Source organism: Narcine bancroftii, chromosome 3 (assembly GCF_036971445.1).
Source record: "Narcine bancroftii isolate sNarBan1 chromosome 3, sNarBan1.hap1, whole genome shotgun sequence".
Taxonomy (NCBI): Eukaryota; Metazoa; Chordata; class Chondrichthyes; order Torpediniformes; family Narcinidae; genus Narcine; species Narcine bancroftii.
The window spans coordinates 210,146,840-210,169,358 of record NC_091471.1 but is presented as its reverse complement, the minus strand read 5'-3'; the positions used below and the strand labels follow the sequence as shown (position 1 = coordinate 210,169,358).

General features: G+C 37.3%; 1 protein-coding gene across 8 annotated transcripts in view; it reads right to left on the bottom strand.

Annotated features, from left to right (window-relative positions):
• Positions 1-1,100: 1,100 nt before the first annotated feature.
• The window catches only part of LOC138758089 (protein regulator of cytokinesis 1), a 43,030-nt gene continuing 21,611 nt past the window's right edge, over positions 1,101-22,519 (bottom strand). For 5 of the 8 annotated variants that reach the window (XM_069926503.1, XM_069926509.1, XM_069926504.1 and 2 more), the window contains 11 exons: positions 20,973-21,206; positions 20,295-20,465; positions 20,061-20,201; positions 19,356-19,500; positions 16,468-16,604; positions 14,025-14,120; positions 13,770-13,916; positions 12,987-13,076; positions 9,320-9,397; positions 6,358-6,498; positions 1,101-1,690 (listed from right to left, as the gene is read on the bottom strand). In XM_069926503.1, coding sequence (XP_069782604.1) covers positions 1,625-1,690; positions 6,358-6,498; positions 9,320-9,397; positions 12,987-13,076; positions 13,770-13,916; positions 14,025-14,120; positions 16,468-16,604; positions 19,356-19,500; positions 20,061-20,201; positions 20,295-20,465; positions 20,973-21,206 — 1,446 coding nt within the window. In that variant the 3' untranslated portion in view covers positions 1,101-1,624. Of the gene's footprint in view, positions 1,691-4,716; positions 4,848-6,357; positions 6,499-9,319; positions 9,398-12,986; positions 13,077-13,769; positions 13,917-14,024; positions 14,121-16,467; positions 16,605-19,355; positions 19,501-20,060; positions 20,202-20,294; positions 20,466-20,972; positions 21,207-22,519 lie in introns of all 8 variants that reach the window. The other 3 variants (XR_011354133.1, XM_069926505.1, XM_069926510.1) reach the window with 3 other exon arrangements.

Below are 22,519 nucleotides of genomic sequence, written 5' to 3'. Positions count from 1 at the left end.
CTATTAAGAATATTAGAGTAAAAGTTGATGCTCCATCAATTTTTGAATATGAAAAATATTTGACAGTCAAATGTACAAATGTAATGTAGCAGATTGACAATAAAAATAATGCATTTAGTTTTTCATCAATTACAAAATTTACCTATTCTTAAAAATTGGTGGGGCTACTTCACCATAGTCTATTGCCTTGTTTTCATAACAGCTGCATATATTGACATTTCTATGATCAATAAAGGCCAACTCTCACATGGATCCTTAGCAAAGAGGTTACAAAATTGTGATTTCATATTCAGTAAATGAATTTATATGTCTATGCATGTGTCTGCATACACATATACATGTTCAGCTGCAGTAAGAATCTTGATGTACTCAAACTGAACATAGCAAGCAACATGCAAATATTGGCAACAGACCCACAGCAACTTCAAGGTACAGCTCAACAACCTTTCATGGACAATAATTTCTCCTTTTCTGTGATGAATATTTTAAATATGAATAAATACTATAAAAATTTATTGAAAATTTATTATCACTAGATAATAATTGTTTTCAATAGTTTTTTTTTAAAAAAAAGCTAAACCATCACAAGCTGTCAAGAATTTGTACATAGGATAAGACAATTTGCACAATACCAGGACTTCAGTAAAATCACTGCTTATCCAACTATGAACTTTGTTCTACATGACCCTCAATTTTCCATTCAAAAATCTGTCTGAAATACATTCAACAGGGCAACCTTTACTGATTCCTAAGGCAGAGAATTCCATATTCACTCCTAATTTTATGTATAAACAAGTTTCAATCTCATCCCTCTAAACTCTAATCTTAGTTAGCACAACATTACAGCACTAAAACATGGGTTTGAACCTGGAGCTGTCTGTAAGGAGTATGTACATTCTCGTGGCTGTATTTGTATTTGGACAGTGGGAAAGAAATGAATTAAAAATATAAATTAATTTCATTTCCAGAATCAACTTGGTAACCTCCTTTGCACTGCATCTACTGCCAGTAAATCTTTGAGCAATTTTTGCTAAATTAAATTTCCATAGCAGAGTTAAGACTTCATTTGACATGAAAATTTCAAATTTACAAGACAGCAGTTAAAATATTTCTATAGTTTATTGTACAAATAGACTTTAAAATCTTGATACTTGTAATTAATTTACAGACACAAAAGAGATTTTTTTTCAAAATGTTTAGATATTTTCAAGTTGGGTTTGATTTACTGAAGTGGCAAAAGCAATTCCTCAAGTTTGTTTAGCTTTTATCCCCATCAAAAAAAACAATCATTTAAAAAAAATTGAAACTAGCAGGTTTAATTTGCCCTTTGAAATAATACAATCATTTTAAGAATAAAAGGTGAACTTGGAGTAGAAGTTTAGGTGGTAGAGGTAGGTGAAAGCAAAAAGAACAAAAGATTCAAGCCCCATAGAACAAAAGATGCACAAAAATAAGTTGGTAAACTGTAACAGATAACTTGCATTTAAAAATGAAATCCAAAAATCAAATCATGGCCCACAAGCCATGACTGCACTTCAAAATGAATACATAATTTCTTCAACAAACTAATGAATTTCCAAAACATCTGGATCCAGTCATCTGAACTCATTGGATACAAGATCTCTCAAGGATTTTCAAATGTAGAATTGAGATGTCCATGGACTTGATTAGTTTTTCTAGAAAAGTTGCGCTAAGAAAGAAAATGAAGCTACGAGTGAGTAAAATTAAAAATTCAATATTTTTGATCAATTATAACAATCTATTGGATATTTGCATAAACTGATCAATTATAGGAGGAACATTTGAAATGCTTTTTTTCTTATTACGATCATGTTTAAAATAAAACCTGGTTAAACTGAAGACATTAGATGAAAAATGTCCTGCTCTGCATCTTACATTTGAACTTTTAATAATTAATTAAGGAAGGAAAGGAATTACAACCAAGTATTGTAATGTGGTAGAAGAGGCATCCTTCTGCTAACATAAAATGGAAGCTGCAAAGAGGGTAGAATTATTAGCTTTGAAACAATTTAATGTGCATTCTCAAAGTCACAGTATGTATTGTTTCCATGATCAAATCACATGCATTTGGCCAACAATCCAGTATGATATTAAATAGTCATGTAAAAGAATACAGCACAGTAACAGGTCCTTTCGGCCCACAAGCCAATGCTGCCCAATTACACCCCCCCAATTGACTGACAACCGCAGTACGTTTTGAAGGGTTGGAGGAAACCCATGCAGATACAGGGAGAGCGTACAAATTCAGACAGCACCAAATTCAAACCCAGGACACTGGTGCTGTAACACCATTGTGCTAACTGCTGCACCAACCACGCTGTTCATACAGAAGAAACTCAACAGATGGGCAGTCAGAGTTACCAATAGCTACAGAAAAAGATGGCAAAGAGATGAAATGAAGGTAGATAGCCATATTTGAGAAAAAACAGAAGATATGGCAAGTCAGGCAGATAGTTGGAAGATCAAAGCACAAATCTACACTAGTGGGGAAAAATTCAGATCAATCAATGCTTGCAAAAGATGAGTTTTGACATTTGGAACATTTGTTTAATAACAAGCCCAGAAACAAAGAACAAGGGATCTGGGGGGGTCAAAGAACACTATTCTTCAGTAAAAGCAGCTTCTTGAGGGCTGGAAATATAAAGAGATGGAAAGTATGCTTGGTTGTACAGAGCCAAAGTCACTTCACACTTTAGTGACAACTTTAAGGCACTAAGCTACAGTAATATACTGCAGACTCTGAAAACCATGCTTTCCAGGGAAGCATATGAAAATGCACAAATTTAACATGCTGCCTTAAATTTACAAGGGAAGGGCAAATACTAATTTTAATTGGCATCATATAGATTTAAATCATTGTCTAATGGGCAAACCTGGAACATAGTTTAAAAAATTACAAACCTGGCTATTATTTATTCATTGGTATGGGCAGCAGTGGCAAGGCCTATAATTCTAGCCTGGTTTAAATCATTCAGCTGTCAGGATGACATTTAAGTAATTTATACATAATTATGCAAAGCTTTAGTTTGCTATTTGATTATGATTGAATAGATATATTTCTGTCATTGCCAAAGGTGAAAAATGAAATACAGGTACACAATCCTTTATCCAGAACCCTTGGGGGACAGTGCGTTCCGAATATTGGATTTTTTCCGGATTTTGGAAAGCCAGATTTAAGCCCACCCGAATCATGCTGCCGTATCCACCCCCACCCCCTTACAGTCGCACTGCTGTCTCCCCCCCACCCAAATGACTCATGTTGGCAGTCTCGCCCACCCTGTCGTTCTCTTGCCCACCTGACTAGTGCTGCCAGTCTCTCACCAGGCTGACTTGCGCTGGCAGTCTCTTACCCTCGCCCGGACGACTCGCGCTGCTGTCACTTGCCGGTTTTTGGAGCTTTCAGAATTTTAGATGTCCAGATGAAGGATTGTGTACCTGTAGTTTGTCTCACTATAAAGGGAAATGCAAATCTAGAACTATCCCAAGAGGTTTTGTATAGTGGATCATTTGAAATTCAAGACCAGGCTCAGAGTAAGACTCAAGGGGATCTGTTGATATGGACCAAAGACAGACAAGAATAGAAGTTGTGATCAGAGTGAATGACAGAATATTTTCAAACAACCGAGTTGACTGCTCATGCAGTTGTGGCATGAATAGCTTTTACCATATTAAAGCAATCTTGCATTCCTCTTCTACAACCAAAGAGCAGGATTTCTCCTCCCAAAGTAAAAATAGCAATAATGAGACTCACTGTAATTCATGTCAATTCAATGGTGAACTGCAAAAGACAAATTATACTGGAATGCTCAGGTTTTGTTTCTCCTGGGCCAACAAGGTAATTTTACATGCAGAGCTTAAAAAAAATCTACCAGAGGAACTCGGAAGGTCAAGATGCAGTGGAGGAAAAGGAATTGGTTTGCTCCATTGAAGTTGTTCAATCCAGAGTTCCTCCGGCACATCAAGCAAAAACTACCCAGATTCCAGCATCTGTAGTCTCCTGGCTCACACATGTCCAGAATCGTCCTGCATTTTCAGGGTGAAAAGACAAGGTCAGAGTTTTGTTCATTCACGCAGCATTAAAATGTTGCACAATCCAATTTCGACAATGTATTCAACTCTGTATCAGAAACAAATTGTACATCATGGTTATTTTCCTCAATGCCATAACTGCATTATAATTGGTCTGATATCTGGCAATTAGCTTGCATGTTCATTCCAAGAATCACTTGAAAACTATGCAGAGTTCTTATCAGCCTTCCTGGAAGAGGTTCAGGAGAACAGATCAATCTGCTTACAGATGATCACAATGAAAATAAAATTTAAGATTATAATTTGCAGTCATTGAAATGGATATGAAATATTTTTGAGTGCTCTGTGATTTAAGCATTTAAATTGCAAAGTATGATGAGTATATTTGATCAAGCTGCAATACATTCAGCAATGAGTGTTTTGTTTGGGACTGCAATTATATTTTTCCTGTAGCTGTTGTTCTTGAAGCCAAAGTAGTGCAACCGTTGTTTGAGCAGTAAATGTTGAATTAAATGCAACATGAAATGCCAGACTCAATTTGGTGGCTAAAGATGTTCGACTTAGCTGAGAGTTAGCAACTTGCCAGTATCTTTGGTGATTGATTTTCTGGACCATAAATTCAAATGAACTCATGCTCATTTTTGAAACAATTTGTGTGAAGCTTACTACATCTATTTGTTGTTCCATCTCGGCACCTCAGTTCCAGCAGTCTAGATTGCAACTTCCAGTGCTGAATGAAATTTGCACACTTCCTCCAACTGCATGGGTTCCCTGCAGGTATTCTGTTTCTCTCACATCTAAAGGAAATGCTGATGAATTAATTGATCACTAAATAGCCCCTACTATTATGTGAGGGGTAGGATAATTGGGGAAATCAATGGACCTCACGAGCAAAAAAAACTCGCTTACAAGTTCATGAAGAGTAAATCAGAGTTACAATTTCTTAACGTTTAGAGACAGAACTGTGATTTTCAAATGACTGAGCACATTGGCAGAAATGAATCCATTTCAATTTATACAGAGTAAATTGGTTGAATTTTGAGAAGGTAACCAAAAGCAAATAGGCATTTTCATACATGCTACTTGAATAGCTTCTGGAAAGTTTTACAAAATAGATTTAAACAGTGCACAAGAAACTGGACATCATCTATTATTAGATAAGGGGAATAGTCATTACTCAGCTACCTCCTCACCATAAATTCCAATTGGGAGGCAGTGACTAATGTAAACTATTAACAATGCACATCAGAGCCATGAATAATATTACTGCCCAAGAATCATACATTCATATTTGCCTATACCATGTCAGATGGCGTACCACAGAGCAGAAAGGAGGAGGGAATAGCCACACAGTCACAAAACAAGTCCATAGGCAGAACTATGGCTTTTGGTGAGTGGGATGCAAAGCATCAGTCAAACAAACAGGAATTGTAGAGGAGGGGTCTGAAAATGGTAGATCATTCACTAGGAGGACCAGAGCATCTTACAAAAATCAAGGTTCAAGTAAAGGCACTAAAGGCACTAGGATATTTCAGCAATAACATGCAGAAAAGAAATATGTAAACAGTAACTGAAAAAAATTAAATGGCTTGTTCATTTAAAATTTACCAACCATCTCATGAAGTGGAATAGTGCATGATAGAGTACAAAATTCTGGCTTAAGAACAGATTTCAGAGTTATGGATACCATACTTAACCAGCAAGGATACACTGGCCTCAAAATGAGGGCATGGTGAAGAGTCACCAGAAAAGCACTAAGACTAACTTTGCCATCTCAACAGGCAAAGTGGAAAGAAGAAGAATCCAATCTCTTCAAATGGAAATTAATGCATGTTATAAAAAAACATTTTCACAACTTCCAATTTTTAAGTAAGTTCTAGAACAATTTAGAATTATAAAATGACAAAAACTGAATCTAGAGTAGGTACCCCTCCTAATGTTAACAAGTTGAAAGCTCCTGGACTAGAATGAGAATATGCATTACTGCCCTACCCTTCTCCTATTCCAGATATTTTGGTTCAAATTCCTCGATTGGATGAAGAGAAATTAAAAAATTTGCTGTACAACCAAATTTAAATTTGTTAAAGACAAACCCAGCAATCACATCACAAGTATAGCAACAATAATTTAGTAGAATTTTCACTACCTCCAATATCATCTATTTTGTATGAATGGAACACATTTTTAAATTGCAGGTTTTTAAAAAAGTTTACAATAAACTAACTCACTGCACCAATTTTTTCTTATATAAAAAGACTCCCAACTTCAGAAAGTTAGATAAGATTTTGCTTGAACATAAATAATTACCATAAATTCTGAATAGCTGGTAACCAAAGCATTAAATCTACCAGGCTGGCGTGCCACACTGGAAATTGATGCATTTATTGTTTTTTTGTCCTGCAGAGACGGTCTTTGCAATGGGCCCGGTAACTTGCTTGCATTTGGAGTCTAATAAACAGGAAAAAGTAAAACGTTCCTTCAACACTCCTTATTTGAATGTTAAGAACACCTACCATTTCCAGAAAATTAGTTAGAACAATCCCAAGTTCTTACAAAATAGGCTAAAAGAATACATATATTTATTACTATCATAATAGAGGGCTAAATATTGGCTATGACACCTGGAATAGTGCCCTAAAAGACACAGGAATTCAAAATAATGCGTGACCTTTTGCCTTCACCCTAACTTTCTACATTCCTACAAAATAGAGCTGTGCATTTTTATAATACTGGAGCTCTGCCCCATGCTCGGATAGTTTTTAAGTTCACAGATGACACAGAGAGACAGCAGACACTGAATGGACAAAGGTCCAGCAGCAGAGGGAGAAAATTAATTGCTAATGTTTCAGTCCAGAACCCTTCATGAAGGGTGATCAAGAGTTCTAACCAGAAATATCAGCAATTCTTTTTCTCCCACTGATGATGCTCAACTCACCGAGTTTCTCCACAAGCTACTTGGTATTTACAGCATTTATTTTAACTTTTAGTATTCCACTGTAGGAAACCTAGGGGAATTAAAGCATTCTCCAATAGTATGCAGTTGTGGATTTTAATAAATATCATCTGCTCATAGAATCCTGCAGAATTTTTTTTTTTTTTTAAAAATCAGGTGGCTGTAAGTGCATCACCAATTGAATTTTGAACTCTCCAACTGTTGATGTCAGCATTAGTGGCCTTTAGTTCCAGTTTTCATTCAAAAGAAAAAAAAGCAATGCCCAGAAATTCAACCCATTTAAAAAAATAAACAGCCACCTTGAAGGGGTGCAAACAAGCACAGATAGACAAAATAAGCACAAAAAACTAAAGTCAGATTAATTTAGATCTATCAAATATGATGCTTGATTTGGTTTAATTCTAACTAATGGCAACTGGTTAAAGCCTTATTATTGAAACAAGAAAATAGCAGGTTGCAACCACACTGCCCCACAATCCTATCCTTTGTTCACTAGTTTGGAATTATCTTTAAAAGGGACATCCATACTTTGACTGCTAAGACTTGTGTATATTTTGGTAGGATCACCTCTCATTCAACAATGCTCAATTTTTTTTGTGCTTCAGGCAAACAAATACATCTCAAAAGAATGCAAGAGAGATGTACATAATAGACATCTCAATAAATTCTCTAGCATCTAAGAAAACAACACTTCTGCATACCTATATGTTGAAGTTAAACTAGTACATAGAACATTATATAGGTTGTCAAGATAATCATGAAGCAGGATTTCAGCTCAAAATGTAAATAATGCTTTCTCCATGATTGCTGTCTGACCCACTCATTCCTTGAGCAATTTTATTTTTGCTCAGAGTGGTTAAAGTAATTCAATTACATTGTAACAGAATATAGATATGTTTTTGGAAGATAAATTGGGGCAAAGTTTGTTAGTATAAGTCACATACAAACACTTTAAAACAGATCTTATTTAAAATACTAGAGCTCTGCCCTATGCTAGACATGTCGGGGCCAACACTCTTTGCAGAAGCTTTGGAGAGTGCCCAAGAGACTTCACTAATGGATTGTTGTTTACCAAAAGGCAACAGATGAAAGAGCTTGTCGGAGCCACAGAGAGTCTGGAGGGAACTTGCTGTTCTAGGAGGGTCATGTGGTCTTGCAAGCAGAGACAAACAGGCTTTCTCTCTGTGTGAGGGTGAGAGAGACAGACAGAGATCACTTCTACAGTGTTACAGTCAGCAACAGTAGCTGGTACTGGATCAGGACAAGCTGGCAAGCTTGTGGAAAACCCCATTTTGGAGACGGGTTATGAGTGCTTAGTTCAGCCTGGTCAAAGCCCTTGTGGTTCATGCAAGAGGAGAGGACTCATTAATGCTTCACTTGGAATAAGAAACAAAAAAGTACTCTGTGGTGACCTGAAAGAAAGAGGCTCTCATCTGGAGAACCCTGAGGGGGCAAGTTTCGTCAGCAAGACACTGAAGTGGCTAATGGAAATAAATCAGTTGTGGATGTCCTGGAACAACAAATCTCTCTCTGAAAACCGACAAAATCCTTCCTGAGTGGTATCCATTTACCTTTCAAGCACCAAAGCCTGGTGAACTTTATAATGTTAGTCTGTGACCAGTATAAGAATTGCCTGCAACCAGTGAACTTGGAGGTATGAGAAGTGAGATTGGACTGTGAATCAAAGAATGTTTCTGATCTTACACACACATTACATACACGTGCAATTAGAATTAGGAGTGTGGATTAAAGTATGATTCTGTTTTCATGTTTAAAGATAATTAAAAGCAACCTTTGTTTAAATAACCATTTGTCTTGGTGAATATCTATTGCTGCTGTGTTTTGGGGTCCTCTGGGCTTGTAAAAACATCTTCGCAATTTTGTCATGCTCCATTTGATCTCCACAGTCAACGTATCCAGTTGAAAACAAATATTGAAAGTGTGCCAGTCCAAGCAGTCAAGAAACCTACTAATCATTGTGAATTTATTATATATCAAGCCAAACTGCTGCAAATCATCTATCACTGGATTGAAGACAAAACCACAGTAACCAAATTATTCTGAATCGCAAAGATCACTTTCAGCATCATATTTTACAACCCAAAATATTCCAGTTTAATTTTTTGTTGCTAGGGAAGTATTATTTGGGTAGGTGCATCTTTCCATTCACTTGAATCAACTCAGGGAGAATGCAAAAGCTTTATTTACTAAATGTGTTTACTTAGTCTTATTCTGAAATGACAATTTCATCTTGGAAATCTTGTATGCATAGTAGGCGCAACAAAATCGGTAGGTCTCACTTGTAAAAAATCTGACCTTTTGTGCTGAAAGAGGTGATTTTCGTGTTTGGCTGCAAGTCACTCCACTGTGCTTCACAGCTGAAGTTGCATTCAACTGAAAAGAGAAAGTGCTATTTTGAATACAAGCCTCAGTGAAAGTTACACAAAAGTCATTCCGTATAGCACCTTTGAAATACGATTTCACTATACACTAGATTTCTAAATTGATCTCCCAATAATTACATTATTTCTAACCTTGTGCAATTGTTGAACACATGGATCCACACAAATTTCAAAGTCACAATTTAAAAAATTATGCAGTTAAAATAGCAAATCACAAAGTAACATATTGGTGAAAACAAAAATTACTTCAGACCTGCAACAAAATCACAAGCATTCTGTCCTGGTCTAAAATCACAGACTTTCTCAGAAGCCAAAGAAGATTGGGAATTCACTCAGAGGATGGTCTGCCTCTGGTACAAGCTACCAGGAGAAACTATCGAGACAGGTACAGTTTTGACATTCAAGAGATTTGGACAGCTATACTAATAGGAAGGGCTTGACAGATATGGACCAAATGCAGGCAAATGGGACTAGCCCAGAATGTCAACTTGGTCAGCACAGATGATTTGGGTGATAGATGTGTTTATAGGAATGTACCAAAGGACTCTTGCCAACTTGTACAGATGCATCACAGGTTGGTACCGCAGCTGCACTGCCCAAGATCAAAACTAAATTGCATGAAACTGCAGAATTGTAAATACAGCTCAAGCCATCATGCAAACTAGCCTCCCCTTCATCGACTATCCACACCCCTGCTCTTTCAGGAAAGCTGCTAACATACAAGGACCTAGTCATACTCTCTTTTCTCTAAACCTCCAAATCCAAAGACAGTTTTTTCCTTGTTATCAGGCTCAGAATAGATCACTGGCGAAGGATGATACCCTTGCACTTTTCTTTTATATAAAGTGTACTTTTCTCTATACCCTGCAATAGTTGACTTAACACTACTCTCCACACTTATGACTGCACTACCTGCCGTAGGGGTTGGAGTGCCTAGATAACACGCAAAATGATTTTCCACTGCATCCTGGTACATACAACAATAAAACCAATAACAGAGTTAAAGTGTAAAGGGCTGGTCAGGAGAAGCCAAGAGACTACAGATTGTCAGGCAAAGCATATAAAATGCTTACTTTGACAAGCTCTAAGGAATAAAACTTTCTTCTGTTAATATTCAATTAAAAATAAAGACCTTGTCCAGTTTTTTTTAAAAAACAGCATAGAATATTTTAGATGTTTTCACCTAAAGGAGTCCCTTTTTATAAATGCTACATGACTGAGCATGCCTGCCACTTGTTTTCACCCGATTTGCACTAACTACAGTTTGGATTTGTTTTGCCAGCATATTTCATCATGCAACTTTGTGGATATATATAATTACACCCATAACAGGCAACTTCAACATGATCTATCAGTGTTAACAATTGAAGAAACTGCAAATATTCCACAGATAATAATCAGACTAGTTCCAATTAATATGCAACAACTTTAATAGTCTTCATCACAAGGGAAAACTAACATGATTAAAGGTAGATGAATTGGCAGAACCAGGTATCCCACATCCAATGGTTTAACGGAAGTAGTAGCAGAGATAATGAATTCATTGGTTAAAGTTTTTCAAAACAGTTCCAGGAGGGTAACAATGAATTGGAAAAATAAAAATCACAGATAAAGCTCCCTTGCTCCAAGGAGACAAAAATTATATTGTAGACCTGTTAACTATCCATTGTTGGCAAGAGGCTGAAATCCATAATCAAGAAATAGCTAGTTATTTAATAAAGCTTGGTTCATTCAAAGGCAAATTATTTTTGACAAATTTGATTGCATGCTTTGAAGATGTAGTAAGCAGAGTGATAGAGGGAAGTATATAGATGTACAGTAAAACCCCTGGAATCCAGAATTCAAGCAACAGGCAGCCTCAAGCATCTGGGAAAAATAGGAAAATTTTAAAAACTAAATACTGTAATAAAATAGGTTAAAAAAAATCCGCAAATTTAAAATTGTAAAAGTAAATGCTCTCTGAAGTAACATAAACCTTTGGTGAAGATGGGAGCAAAATATTGAGCCAGCAGAGTGTTTTGATTGTAGCAGCTGTTTAAGTAAAGTTGTGTGAAACACAACGATGCTGCTCGCCATTAGGGTAGCTCTCAAAGTGACTCCGCATCCCTGCTTCGTAAGAGTCACCCTGGTCAGAGGCTTTTATCTGTAAACTTGGGGAAGGGGGTTAATTATCTATAATGTTATTGTTAGTCTTTTGGGTGGCTCTATTGGAGGGGAGGAACCTGCAGATACAGCGACAGTTAAGTGTTTTCAAAGAATGTGATGGAAAATAAAACAAAACAATTTAAGGTATATATATTAATGCACTTGAAATTTGTTCAGTGTAAGCACAGAGTAGCATTTTTGTATTTTAAACTGTTTATTCTTAATGCAGGTGTATTAGTTATGCATTGCAAGTCTCAAGCAACTGGAAAATACCTAGCATCTCTTGGTGCCAGATACAAAGGGGTTTGACTGTAATTGGATTTCTAAAAGGCATACAATGAAATGCCACATAAAAGGGTGATGCACACAAGAGCACACAGAGGAGGAAGAATAGAATATTTCACCAGAGTACAGGCCCTTCAGCCCATAATGCTGTGCTGACCTATTGTAAAGAAGAAAAAGAATGTTAGCATATATGGAAAAATGGTTATTCCCGAGAGATGAAATAAAATGACCTTTTCAAACTGCAAGGATATAGTTAGAGGTGTGCCCCAAGAATCCCTTCTTGCCTGTTATTTATGAGCTATTTAACATGCTGGAAGCCAAGGCACAGGCGAGGTATCCAACTTTGCCGATGACACCAAAATAGCTGGGAAGGAACTTCGTAGTGAGCTTATCTGGACTGAACAGGATAGATAGGTTGAGCAAGTGGGTGAAAACTTGTACAATGAGTTGAAGTTGGGGAAAGTGTGATGTCATGCAATTCAGCAAGAGACATCAAAGGGCAGACTATCTAAATGCAGATAAATTGTAAACTGGTGAAGTATAGAAGGAATAGTTAATAGATGCAACAACTAGTTCAGGAGACATTTTGGCCACGAATGCAATGAAAAACAAGGAAATACCATTAGAATCTAATAGGTGGTGGTGAGGCGACATCCATAGCACACAATTCTGGTCCCCTTTTTGGAGAAAGGATATGCAAGCAGAGGCAGTCCAAAATATTTACTGGGACAAAGGGTTGCCCTCATTTGCACCCAACATTGGATCTGCATTTTTAAACTTTATCAGCAAACTTTTTAAAGCATACAAAATCTCAGGGCCAGACAGGAGACACTGCAATTTTCCCATGAGTGGAAACATCTTAAACAAGAGGGTCACAGTTACAATGGGGTGAACATTTAAAACAGAGGTGCATACAACTGTCCAGTAGGTGGCAGTCTTGGAATTATTGAACCCCTGAAGGCTATGGAGGTTAGGTAACAGGAGGCATTTGAAGAGTTGGTACATTACCTTTGAAAGATCACAAAATTCCAGTCTATCTGGAAATAGTTCAGGACTCAGGCAGATCTACCAAATGGAGAGTCTTGAGAGGTGAGGTGACCTGCTCCTTTCTGTGCACTGAAAATTTCATTAAAAACTGACAAATTACTTACCCTTCTGATTTTGCTTTGTGGTGTATTTGATGGAATCAACGGCCTTTTAAAAGGAACTTTACAGACAATTCCATCCTCCTTCTTCATGCACTGGAACAGAACCATGGAATAGGAATCACACAACAATAGCTGAATTACAATCACAAATTCAACTCAGTAGTATTAATTGAAAGTACATATACTGTGAACTACAATTGAACACCAATAATTTTGTCTGAACTCTGAATGAAATTTAGCAGTGGCTAAATAAGAATTTAAATAGCAAATTGTTTTAAGTGTTCTTTACTCTAAGATTAAATCGATTAAAATATCCAAGCTTCATGTTAACTTTGCAATCTGAAATGGTATTGTACATCCCACGACATCACAGGCAAAACCCTCTCCATTATCAAGAAAATTGACAGGGAACGCTGCTGTCGGAGAGCAGAAGCAATCAAGGATCCACACCACTCGGCAGATGTTCTGATCTCGCCACTGCCATCAGGAAAGAGGTATAGGTGTCACAACACTTGCACCACCAGGTTCAAGAACAGCTGCTACCCCTCCACCATCAGACTCCTCCACAAACTCAGACTCATTTAAGGACTCTTACTTGAACACTGTTTTTTTTCCTCTGTATTGCACAGAGACTGGTTGACATTTATTTGTTTACGTGTGTATATTGCATAGCTTTTTAAATGCACTACCAATAAGTGGTAATTCTGCCTCGCCCACAGGAAAAAGAATCTCAGGGTTGTATGTGATGTCATGCATATACACTGACAATAAAATCCAATGACATACCCTTCCTTGTTTTTCCTGCTCCTTCTTGAACTTGTGCTGTTCCCATTGGTTGGCAATACAAGTTAGAAATTTTTGACCATTAACCATGAAAGGACAACCGTGATCACCTTCCCATTTCTCAATGTTTAATTTCAATTCCTCTTCCAGCTGAAGCAAACAAATAATTGATTTTTGTTCATTACATGTATGGCAAAAAATATGCACAAACATTCCAAGTGAAATAAAATCTAATTTGAAAAATATCTCCGTGTATACCTTCGGTAGCTTCTTCTGGAGTTGATTACGTTCCTTCTCCTCTCTCAGTAGAGTTCCACCTCTATTAGCGTATCTGTTTGGATCTGATGCCTTCTTCTATACAAATTAAATTCATATACAGAAGTATTGTTTTAACTTATTTCATCCAAATTATCGATATGTTTGTAACAGTACAATCTGTCTAGTGCATTGCAAATTTCAGCGTAACTTGCTCATCATTTGGAAAATCTTTCTTTCATTCATGAAAATCAAGTTAGTCAACAGTGTTTAACCAAGCCATTAATAATGTGGCAAGTTAGTTCTGATTGCAAGTGAAAGCATAGTAACTTAGTATCAACCTATTATTTACAAGCAATCCATTTTAAAATAGCTAAAATACATGAAACTTCAGTTGGTTTTAAGATTTTCTCCATAAATAAAAAAACCTTTCAAAATGAAAGTCTTTGTCTATCCTTGCACTACAGAATTCACAATAAATTTTAAAAGTGCCTTGAAAGCAATCCATGCAGGGGTGCACTGCTGCCAGATCTCACCGGAGCACTGCTTCGGCACCTCAGGGGGCCACTCCAGGCACCTCTTGTCACCGTTTTTCTTGAGCTCCAGCATCTAAAAAAATTAGCACTGCACCTCTGAATCCAACCATGATACCAATTTAAATTGGGGATCAAAGGAGGAAAGGTAGCAAATTTAAGTTCTTGGTTATCACTATTGAGGATCTTTCCTTGACCCAACGCACCAATGGCATCGTGAAGAAACACGTCAGTGCCTCTACTTATTCTGGAGTTTGCAGAGGTTTGGCGTGACATTTGAGACCTTGGAAAATTTCTGAAGAGGTGTGGTGGAAAGTATACTGACCTGCTATGTCATGGTCTGGTATGGGGACACCAATGTCCTGAATATAGAGCCCTGCAAAAGGTAGAGGACACAGTCCAGGACATCTCTGGTAAAACTCTCCCCACTAAGAACTTCTGCAGGGAACACTGCCATCAGAGAGCAGCACAATCATCAAGGATCCACACCACCCAGCACACATTATGTTCTCGCTTCTGCCATCAGGAAAGAGGTATAGATGCCATAAGACACTCACCACCAGGTTCAGGAACAGTTGCTACCTCTCCACCAGACTCCTCAATGACAAAAATCAGGGATTTGAAGAACTGACTTTTGCAACTTTGTTTCTCCACCCCCCCCCCCTGCATTGCAGTTTGTTTACATTTCTTGTCAGTTTTCTTTTGCTCTGCCAATAAGTGCTAATTCTGTCTAGTCTGCAAGAAAAAGAATCTCAGGGTTGTATGTGATGTCTGTCATGTATGTACTCTGACAATAAACCTGAATTTTATCCTATCCATCTCTTGCTGTTCTCTTACCTCCCTAATGACTTGTAAGTGTGGTTATCATATTTGTTTCCACTTCCCCTCCTGGTAGTTTTTTCTGATCACTTCCTGTCCTAAAAACTGTCTGCATCTATTTTAAATGTTTCCTCTCTCAGCTTCAACCTATGTCCTCTAGTATTTCCAACCAGGAAAAACTATCTGCGTTTCTGATACATTTCTGCCACTCCAAAGGGTGGGGGGGGCAGACCAATTTTTGTCAAGCCTCTCCTTCCTGTTAATGCTCTCTAATCCAGGCACCATCTTGGTGAGTCTTTTTGCATTCTCCAAAGATTCTATATCCTCCTGTAACACATCATCCAGAACTGCACACAATACTACAAATGTGACATAACCAAAGTTTTGTACTACAGCAACATGCCTTTCCGACTTTTATAATCAATGCCCTGATTGATAAAGGCAACCATGATGAACACCTTTACCATACTTTGTACTTGCGCTGACGGAGTTTCAGGGAGCTATGAACCTGAACCCTAAGGATGCAATACACAGAATCAATTGGATACAGATTATTTCTTCAGCAATTAAATGTCAAGCAAAAACAATCTAAAGATACATAAAATTTGCTTTTAAAATACGCTTTGCCCTGAAAACACAATAGAATTTAATCTATATTCGGAATTTAATCTCAAATTAGAAATTACTTTGCAAACTCAGATTTATTGTTGCACAAGTGTATCTAAATATCATGTCATTTTTCCCCTTGCAATTCAGGGAAGTTATTTTTCTGCGGCCAAAAAATTTCTTCAACCATATGGCAATGACAAGAAAAATGAAATTTCACTAGATAACAGTTAATTTGTTTTGAGGGGGGAGAAGGGGTTATAGGGGATTAATGTGTATTTTAATAATGGTTCATTGTAAGAATGTTTTTATATATATCTGCATTTTATAATTATTAATAAAGTTTAAAAAAACAAATTGTTTTGACAAAAATATCACAAAGATTAACAGGCACTGAAATATTTAACATGTATATAATAAATGCAACTTTGCTTCATGAATACTACAATAACATTTCAGTAATTTGATCAGGAAGTAAAAAGCAGTACCTCAAATTCAAGGAACAACTTTGAACAATGTTCCCACTTTGCGATGTTATCAAACAATTCTTGATACTTTTCATAGTAACATGTAATCTTCAACAACTCTTCCTCATGCAGTTGCAACAACTCTTCTGTGAAATTTTCTGCACAGAGATCACATTTATTAGCCACACAAAGTGGAAAAAGGAAATTGCACTCCATATTGAGCTGCCTTCTGCATGGTGCAACGTGCCCAGCTTCTAGCCCTTTTGCCAATGTGCCAGACACTTTTTGTCTTTTGATCAGAAATTCTATGCAAGTATTTCTAAACAGTATACCAATCCCCAAATGTGATTTCCTTTTAAATTTGAATGGTCAGCATGTATAATTATGCAATTAAATTCATAAAAGAAATCCATGAGAGCGGAATCTCACAAAGAACATTACCTTTACAAGTTTACAGAAGGCCAAAAGCTCAATTGCTAAAGTAATATAGTTAAGATTTTGCAGTTGTAAAGCTTTTAATGCTCAGCTTTCTTGGATGAACACTGGCCAGAAGATTTAAAAAACCTGCCACCAATCAAATGAGTGATATTTTACCTGCACTTGCACCAGTTTTATATCTCATACTTCTGATAGCTGGGCAACTAAAACTGCAATAGTTTTCTCACCCATGCCTTGTACAGCTGAATCATTAGGTCCTAACTTTTGTACCATTACCTGCCCAATAAAGGCAATCATGCCAAATGCCTTCTTCACCAACCTATCCAGCCGAGTTACTGCTTTCAGGGAACTATGCACTTTTTCCCCTCAAGTACCCTCCAGTGCACCATTATTTACTATGTCAGTCCTTCCTTGGTTTAACTTACCAATATGCATCACCTCACACTTTCCAGAGTTAAATTCCATTTGCACTTCAACAGCCCAGCTTTCCAGCAGATCTGAGATTCTGTTGCAAACTTAAGACATTCTTCTAACACCAATTTGGATATCTGTAAATTTGCTACGTTAACTACATTTTCACTCTAATTATGCATGGCAAACAGTGGACCCAGCACAGACCTCTGTGACAGAAAATTAACCTTTCACTACTATCTGAACTCTTTCCACCAAGCCAATTTTGAATCCAATAGGCCATTTCACCTTTGATCCCATGTGATTTAATCTTCCAAAGGCTCCTTTCATTGTCACATAATAACATTAAAAATGTAATGTGCATGATACACTCCAGCTTTTGTCATCATGAGCATTGCCAGGCACCCCTAACAATAAGAAAAAAAAGCAAGAGTCCCCTCAGAGACGCTAAGTGGACATGGAATCATCTCCAGCAGCCTCTGCAGCTGCACTGACTCCAGTTCAAACCACTAACAATCCAAGCTCAAGATTCAATCCTCTGATATGATTAGGAAGCCTTCAGCGCCCGAGACTTTCAGGAGTCATTTTTTTTGCCCTCAGCACTCTCAAAATCCAGTTCCACTCCCTGGTTCCCATGAATCACTCTCCAGCAGTCCACAGGATGTGTGGATCTTTCAACTCAAGTCACTAACAGCCTGTAGCTAGACCAAACTGCCAAGCAGGACTTTTGCAAAGGCCTTACAAAACCCCATTCTATAACACCCACTGCTCTGCCCTCAGTTCTCTTTGTCACCTCTTTAGGAGAATTTTTCTTTTCCTGCACCCCACCCCCCCCAACCCTCACCCAAAGCTATGCCAACTACCTCTAATTAGTCCCTGCCTATCCAAATGCTGGTCGGTCCTGTCCCTCAGAATCCTTACATTTATTCTACAAATAGCCATATCTTGGTCATTAAAGAAAAAGTTACATTTTCCATGAAATTAGAGAAAAATAAAATGGGAAGTTCAGAAAAACAGATGAGAAAATCCTTGCACAATTGTCATCCTTCTGGTTGCTCTTTTTATTGCTGAACCTAGATCAAGGAGAATGCATACAAGCTATGTTAGACTTGACGGATTAAAAGAGATATTTAACATGCGTAACAGGATTGAGAAGCAGATGAAGAGAATTCCATGTTGTGGGAAAGAAAGTAATTGAAAATAAATGGACTCACATTGAGCAGAAAGTATTTGGAATTACAATGATGTAATTATTATCAAGATGTAAAAAAATGGTTATCATCTTTACATTAGTAAGCAAAGATCAAGGCAAAGTTCCATCTGCTTAAGGAAAAAAGATGGGTGCCATGAATGAATTGGAGTGGAATAATCAAAGAACGTTCAGCAGGAGCTGATTAGGTGACTGAATGTAGATAGGTAAAATACAGACCCAAGAGAACAGGTTAGTATTCATTTAAGTGTGTGAATTTTACATCAATTGATATCAATACATATGATTTCATCAATCCCTCCCCAAACCATACAAATTTCAGCACTCGAGCACTGGGGTAAAGTTTCTATTGAGACAATTAGAGTACACAAAAGTCCCAACATCCTTTAATCTTGTTCCTGAACCAAAGTACTATTCATATCTGCTGTTCTCTAGGCCATCTAATTAGTGCCAGCAGAGAACAGCAGCAAATTTCACAACATGCACATAGAATGGAGAAAGCATTTTGACCTTATAGCATGAGCTAATATTTATTCATTAACAAAATAAATGCAGGGCTCATATTGCTGGGGATATTTCTGAATAGAGTCAGAACTATCAAAATCTTTTACTTTCAAATATACCTTTATCAAAAGGTCTCATGCTTTACACAAGATACCTTGCAACAAAAAAGAGTAATGAAGTAAACCAAACTAGATACTATAAAACCAGTACACAGTCAAGACTTTGATGCCAGTTAAATATGAAATAGATGGCCTCCAATGGAGTGAAATATTGAAAAGCATTAACAGCCTAAAATGATGATGCCATATGCACACAATGGGCTGGAAAGAACAAACGCCATATATACCATTTAGGATGAAATAAAGTTCTCTTTGTTTCTGGCTGTAGAGACACTTGTCCCAGTACGCATGCAGCTTCTGTCGAAGCCCAGTGATGACTTCTTTGATGTTCTTCATCTTCATTTGTTGAAGATGTTCAAGGTTCTGCTGTAACTATAAGCCATTAAAGCATTATAATGCATCCGAGAAGAGAAACTCAAAGCTGCAATGCATGCCAAGTTCCTTTTGGTATCATTTTTGTGATTGCATGGTTTAATCTTTAAAGGGGAGCAATACTCTGATCTTAGAAAGCATCCAGAAAACATTTAGGTGCAATATACAAATGTACTGGAGAAACTCAAAATATTGGCTACCCCTTACTTCCTATCAATGCTGTGACCGGCTGGGTTTCATCAGCACATTGTGTATTGCAATCCACTCCAGAATTATATGCATTTTTTGCATAGACATGGGTCAGAATCTGGACATTTCAATCCTTGACAGTTCCAGTTGCTGAGAAACCCTATATGGACATGGCTATTTCACCATTATGAAATGACATTCTTGGGAAGGACAAACTAAATATCTATATTATGGATGCTCACATTTAACTCCAATTTTATCTGCAAGCATTAATCATAGCAATTACAATTTTCATTTTGTGATGCAGTATCTGTGAATGGAAATAATAACAGACTAACTATACAAGCATTTTGTGAGAACACAATACCAACCATTGCATTGACTTCACATATGGAGCCAGTGGTTTCCATGTTCTGCTGCTCTGCTGGGATCTGCAATTTATTCCATAAAGAACGAATCTGTTCCTTCAGAGACTCTTGTGTGGCTATCAATTCTTGTTTTTTCTTCACCAACTGAATTTTTTAATAAATAAGACTAATTATACAACATCAATTTATCAATGATTTAAATATTCATTAAAATCCAAGAAAAACTAGTGCACTGACCTGTTGACGAAGCAACTCTAATGATTTAATATTTTCATCAGAAAGGAAAAAAAGATCTTCTTGTTCTAGAACTGCATCAGTTTCAAATGTAGTATCAGGAACATGATCAATATCTGCCATAAGTTGTGTGATTTCACTTCGGAGTCCAAGGAAGATAGCCAAACGACGTTCCTGTGGAAATCCAAACATCAAGGTTTTTTCTCCCCCCATAGTTATCTAAGCATCATATTTGCTTCACTCAGAGGTATTTTGAAGAGGCACAACCACTGATCCCTGCAGTACTGTCAGTCTGAAGACCCAACTATTCTTACTATTCCCTATGGACCAATAAAATTTTAATCCTTACTATAACATTACTTTCAATGTCACATGATTTGCTGTTGCATACATACTTCAATTGTTTGAACTTGCCTCTCAAAAAGAGACACCTTTCTACAAAGCATTAAGTTTAAGCAAAATTAAAAATTAATGGGAAAGAATCAAAACTTTATCAGCAACTCCAATGGCCACGTTCAAGTCCCAAATTTGCAGATCAAAAATCACCTTTTGAAAACCTTGTTGTGGAAAGTTGAAACCAATCACAACTCTACATTTCTTCATTCCCCTCCAATAACCCACTGCCATGATTCACTAATATTATTGTGAAGTACTAAAACCAAGGTGGAAAAAGAAATACACCTTTTCTTTGGCTGTATTCAAGATGTGAGTTTTAAGCTCCTCTAGTTCTTGAAGGGAGGGAATTTTGCCAGTCGGAATATAGTATGGAGTCTTGCAGAGATCAGTACACAAAGCTTGATCTTCTTTTAGAAGCTTTTCACACTCCTCCATTCGCATATTTCTTTCTTTACACAAAGCCTCCACTTGATCTCTAAGTTCTTTTTCCAAATGTAGTGGTGTGGAACATTCATCAACCTGCAGATTAATGAACATAATTTAGTAGCAACAAGGTTGCAGAAAATGCAAAAGATGCAATTCATGAAGAGGACTTTCAGCCCCAGAAAGTGTGAAATCAAGTGCACAAGTTGCAGAGTAAGAAAACTAGGATGGAGAAGAGTGTTTCTGTCTGCAAAAGGGCACAGACCAAAGTTGTCAATAGGCCAACTGAAAATGTTAGAGACAGAAACAAAATTCATGTTGTACGTTATCAATATAGCTTTTCAGGAAACATTTGATAAAATTCAGAATTTTTAAGGCACATAGGATCCAAGGCAAGCTAACTGCATGGATCCAAAACTGGATGGGTAATAGCAAGTAATTGGTAGCAGTGAAAAATTGATTTTCTGATTGGAAGTCTCTGATTAGTGATCAACTGTATGTATCAGTGCTGATGGCTTTGCTACTTGAGATACATATTTGGATGCGATTGTGGAGGTGTGATTAGTGAGTTTCCAAATGACAAAATTTGGTATAGGACTCACTAAGAGCGATCAGTGGAAAGTTGGGCAGAATATTGGCAATTGAATTTAATCCCAAGAAGTGTTAGATGGCAGATTTTGTCAAATCTATGGGGGAAGGTGAATGCAGCAAATATAAGGCCCTCGGAATGTTCATAAACAGACCTCTGGGTCCAAGTCACATTTCCTGAAAGTGGCATCAGAGGCCAACAGTGTGGTAAAGGCAAAGGGCCTGCTTGTCTTCAGAGATTGGGGCAGAGGAAAAAGAGTTGGAACATTATGTTTCAACTTTACAAAAACTGGCTAGACTGCACGCAGGGCGCGACGGCAGCGCGCCGCGGGGCGCGACGGCAGCGCGCCGCGGGGCGCGACGGCAGGATGTAGTAAGTAAAGATGAAAGAGGTAAGTATATAGATGTAAAGTAAAACCCCTGGTATCCAGAATTCAAACAATTGGCAGCCTTAAGCAACTGAGAAAAAAAGGAAAAATTAAAAAAATTATATACCAGTAAGCATAAAATAACAGGTAAATATATGCTAGTTTGAAATTGTAAAAGTAAATGTTCTAAATTTAAATTTTTATATTTAGCCCATGAGCCCATGCTGCCCAATTACACCTGATTAACCCACACCCTGGTATGTTTCGAACAGTGGGAGGAAACCAGATCCCCCCAGGGAAAACCCACAAAGACCAGGGGAGAACATACAAAATGGCTTGTCAGTATGTATAATGTCTGGTTGTGTGCTTGCATAGTTTTGCACCAAGGACCAGAGAACACCATCTTGTTGGGTTGTACTTGTACAATCAGATGATAATGAACTTGATAACCTA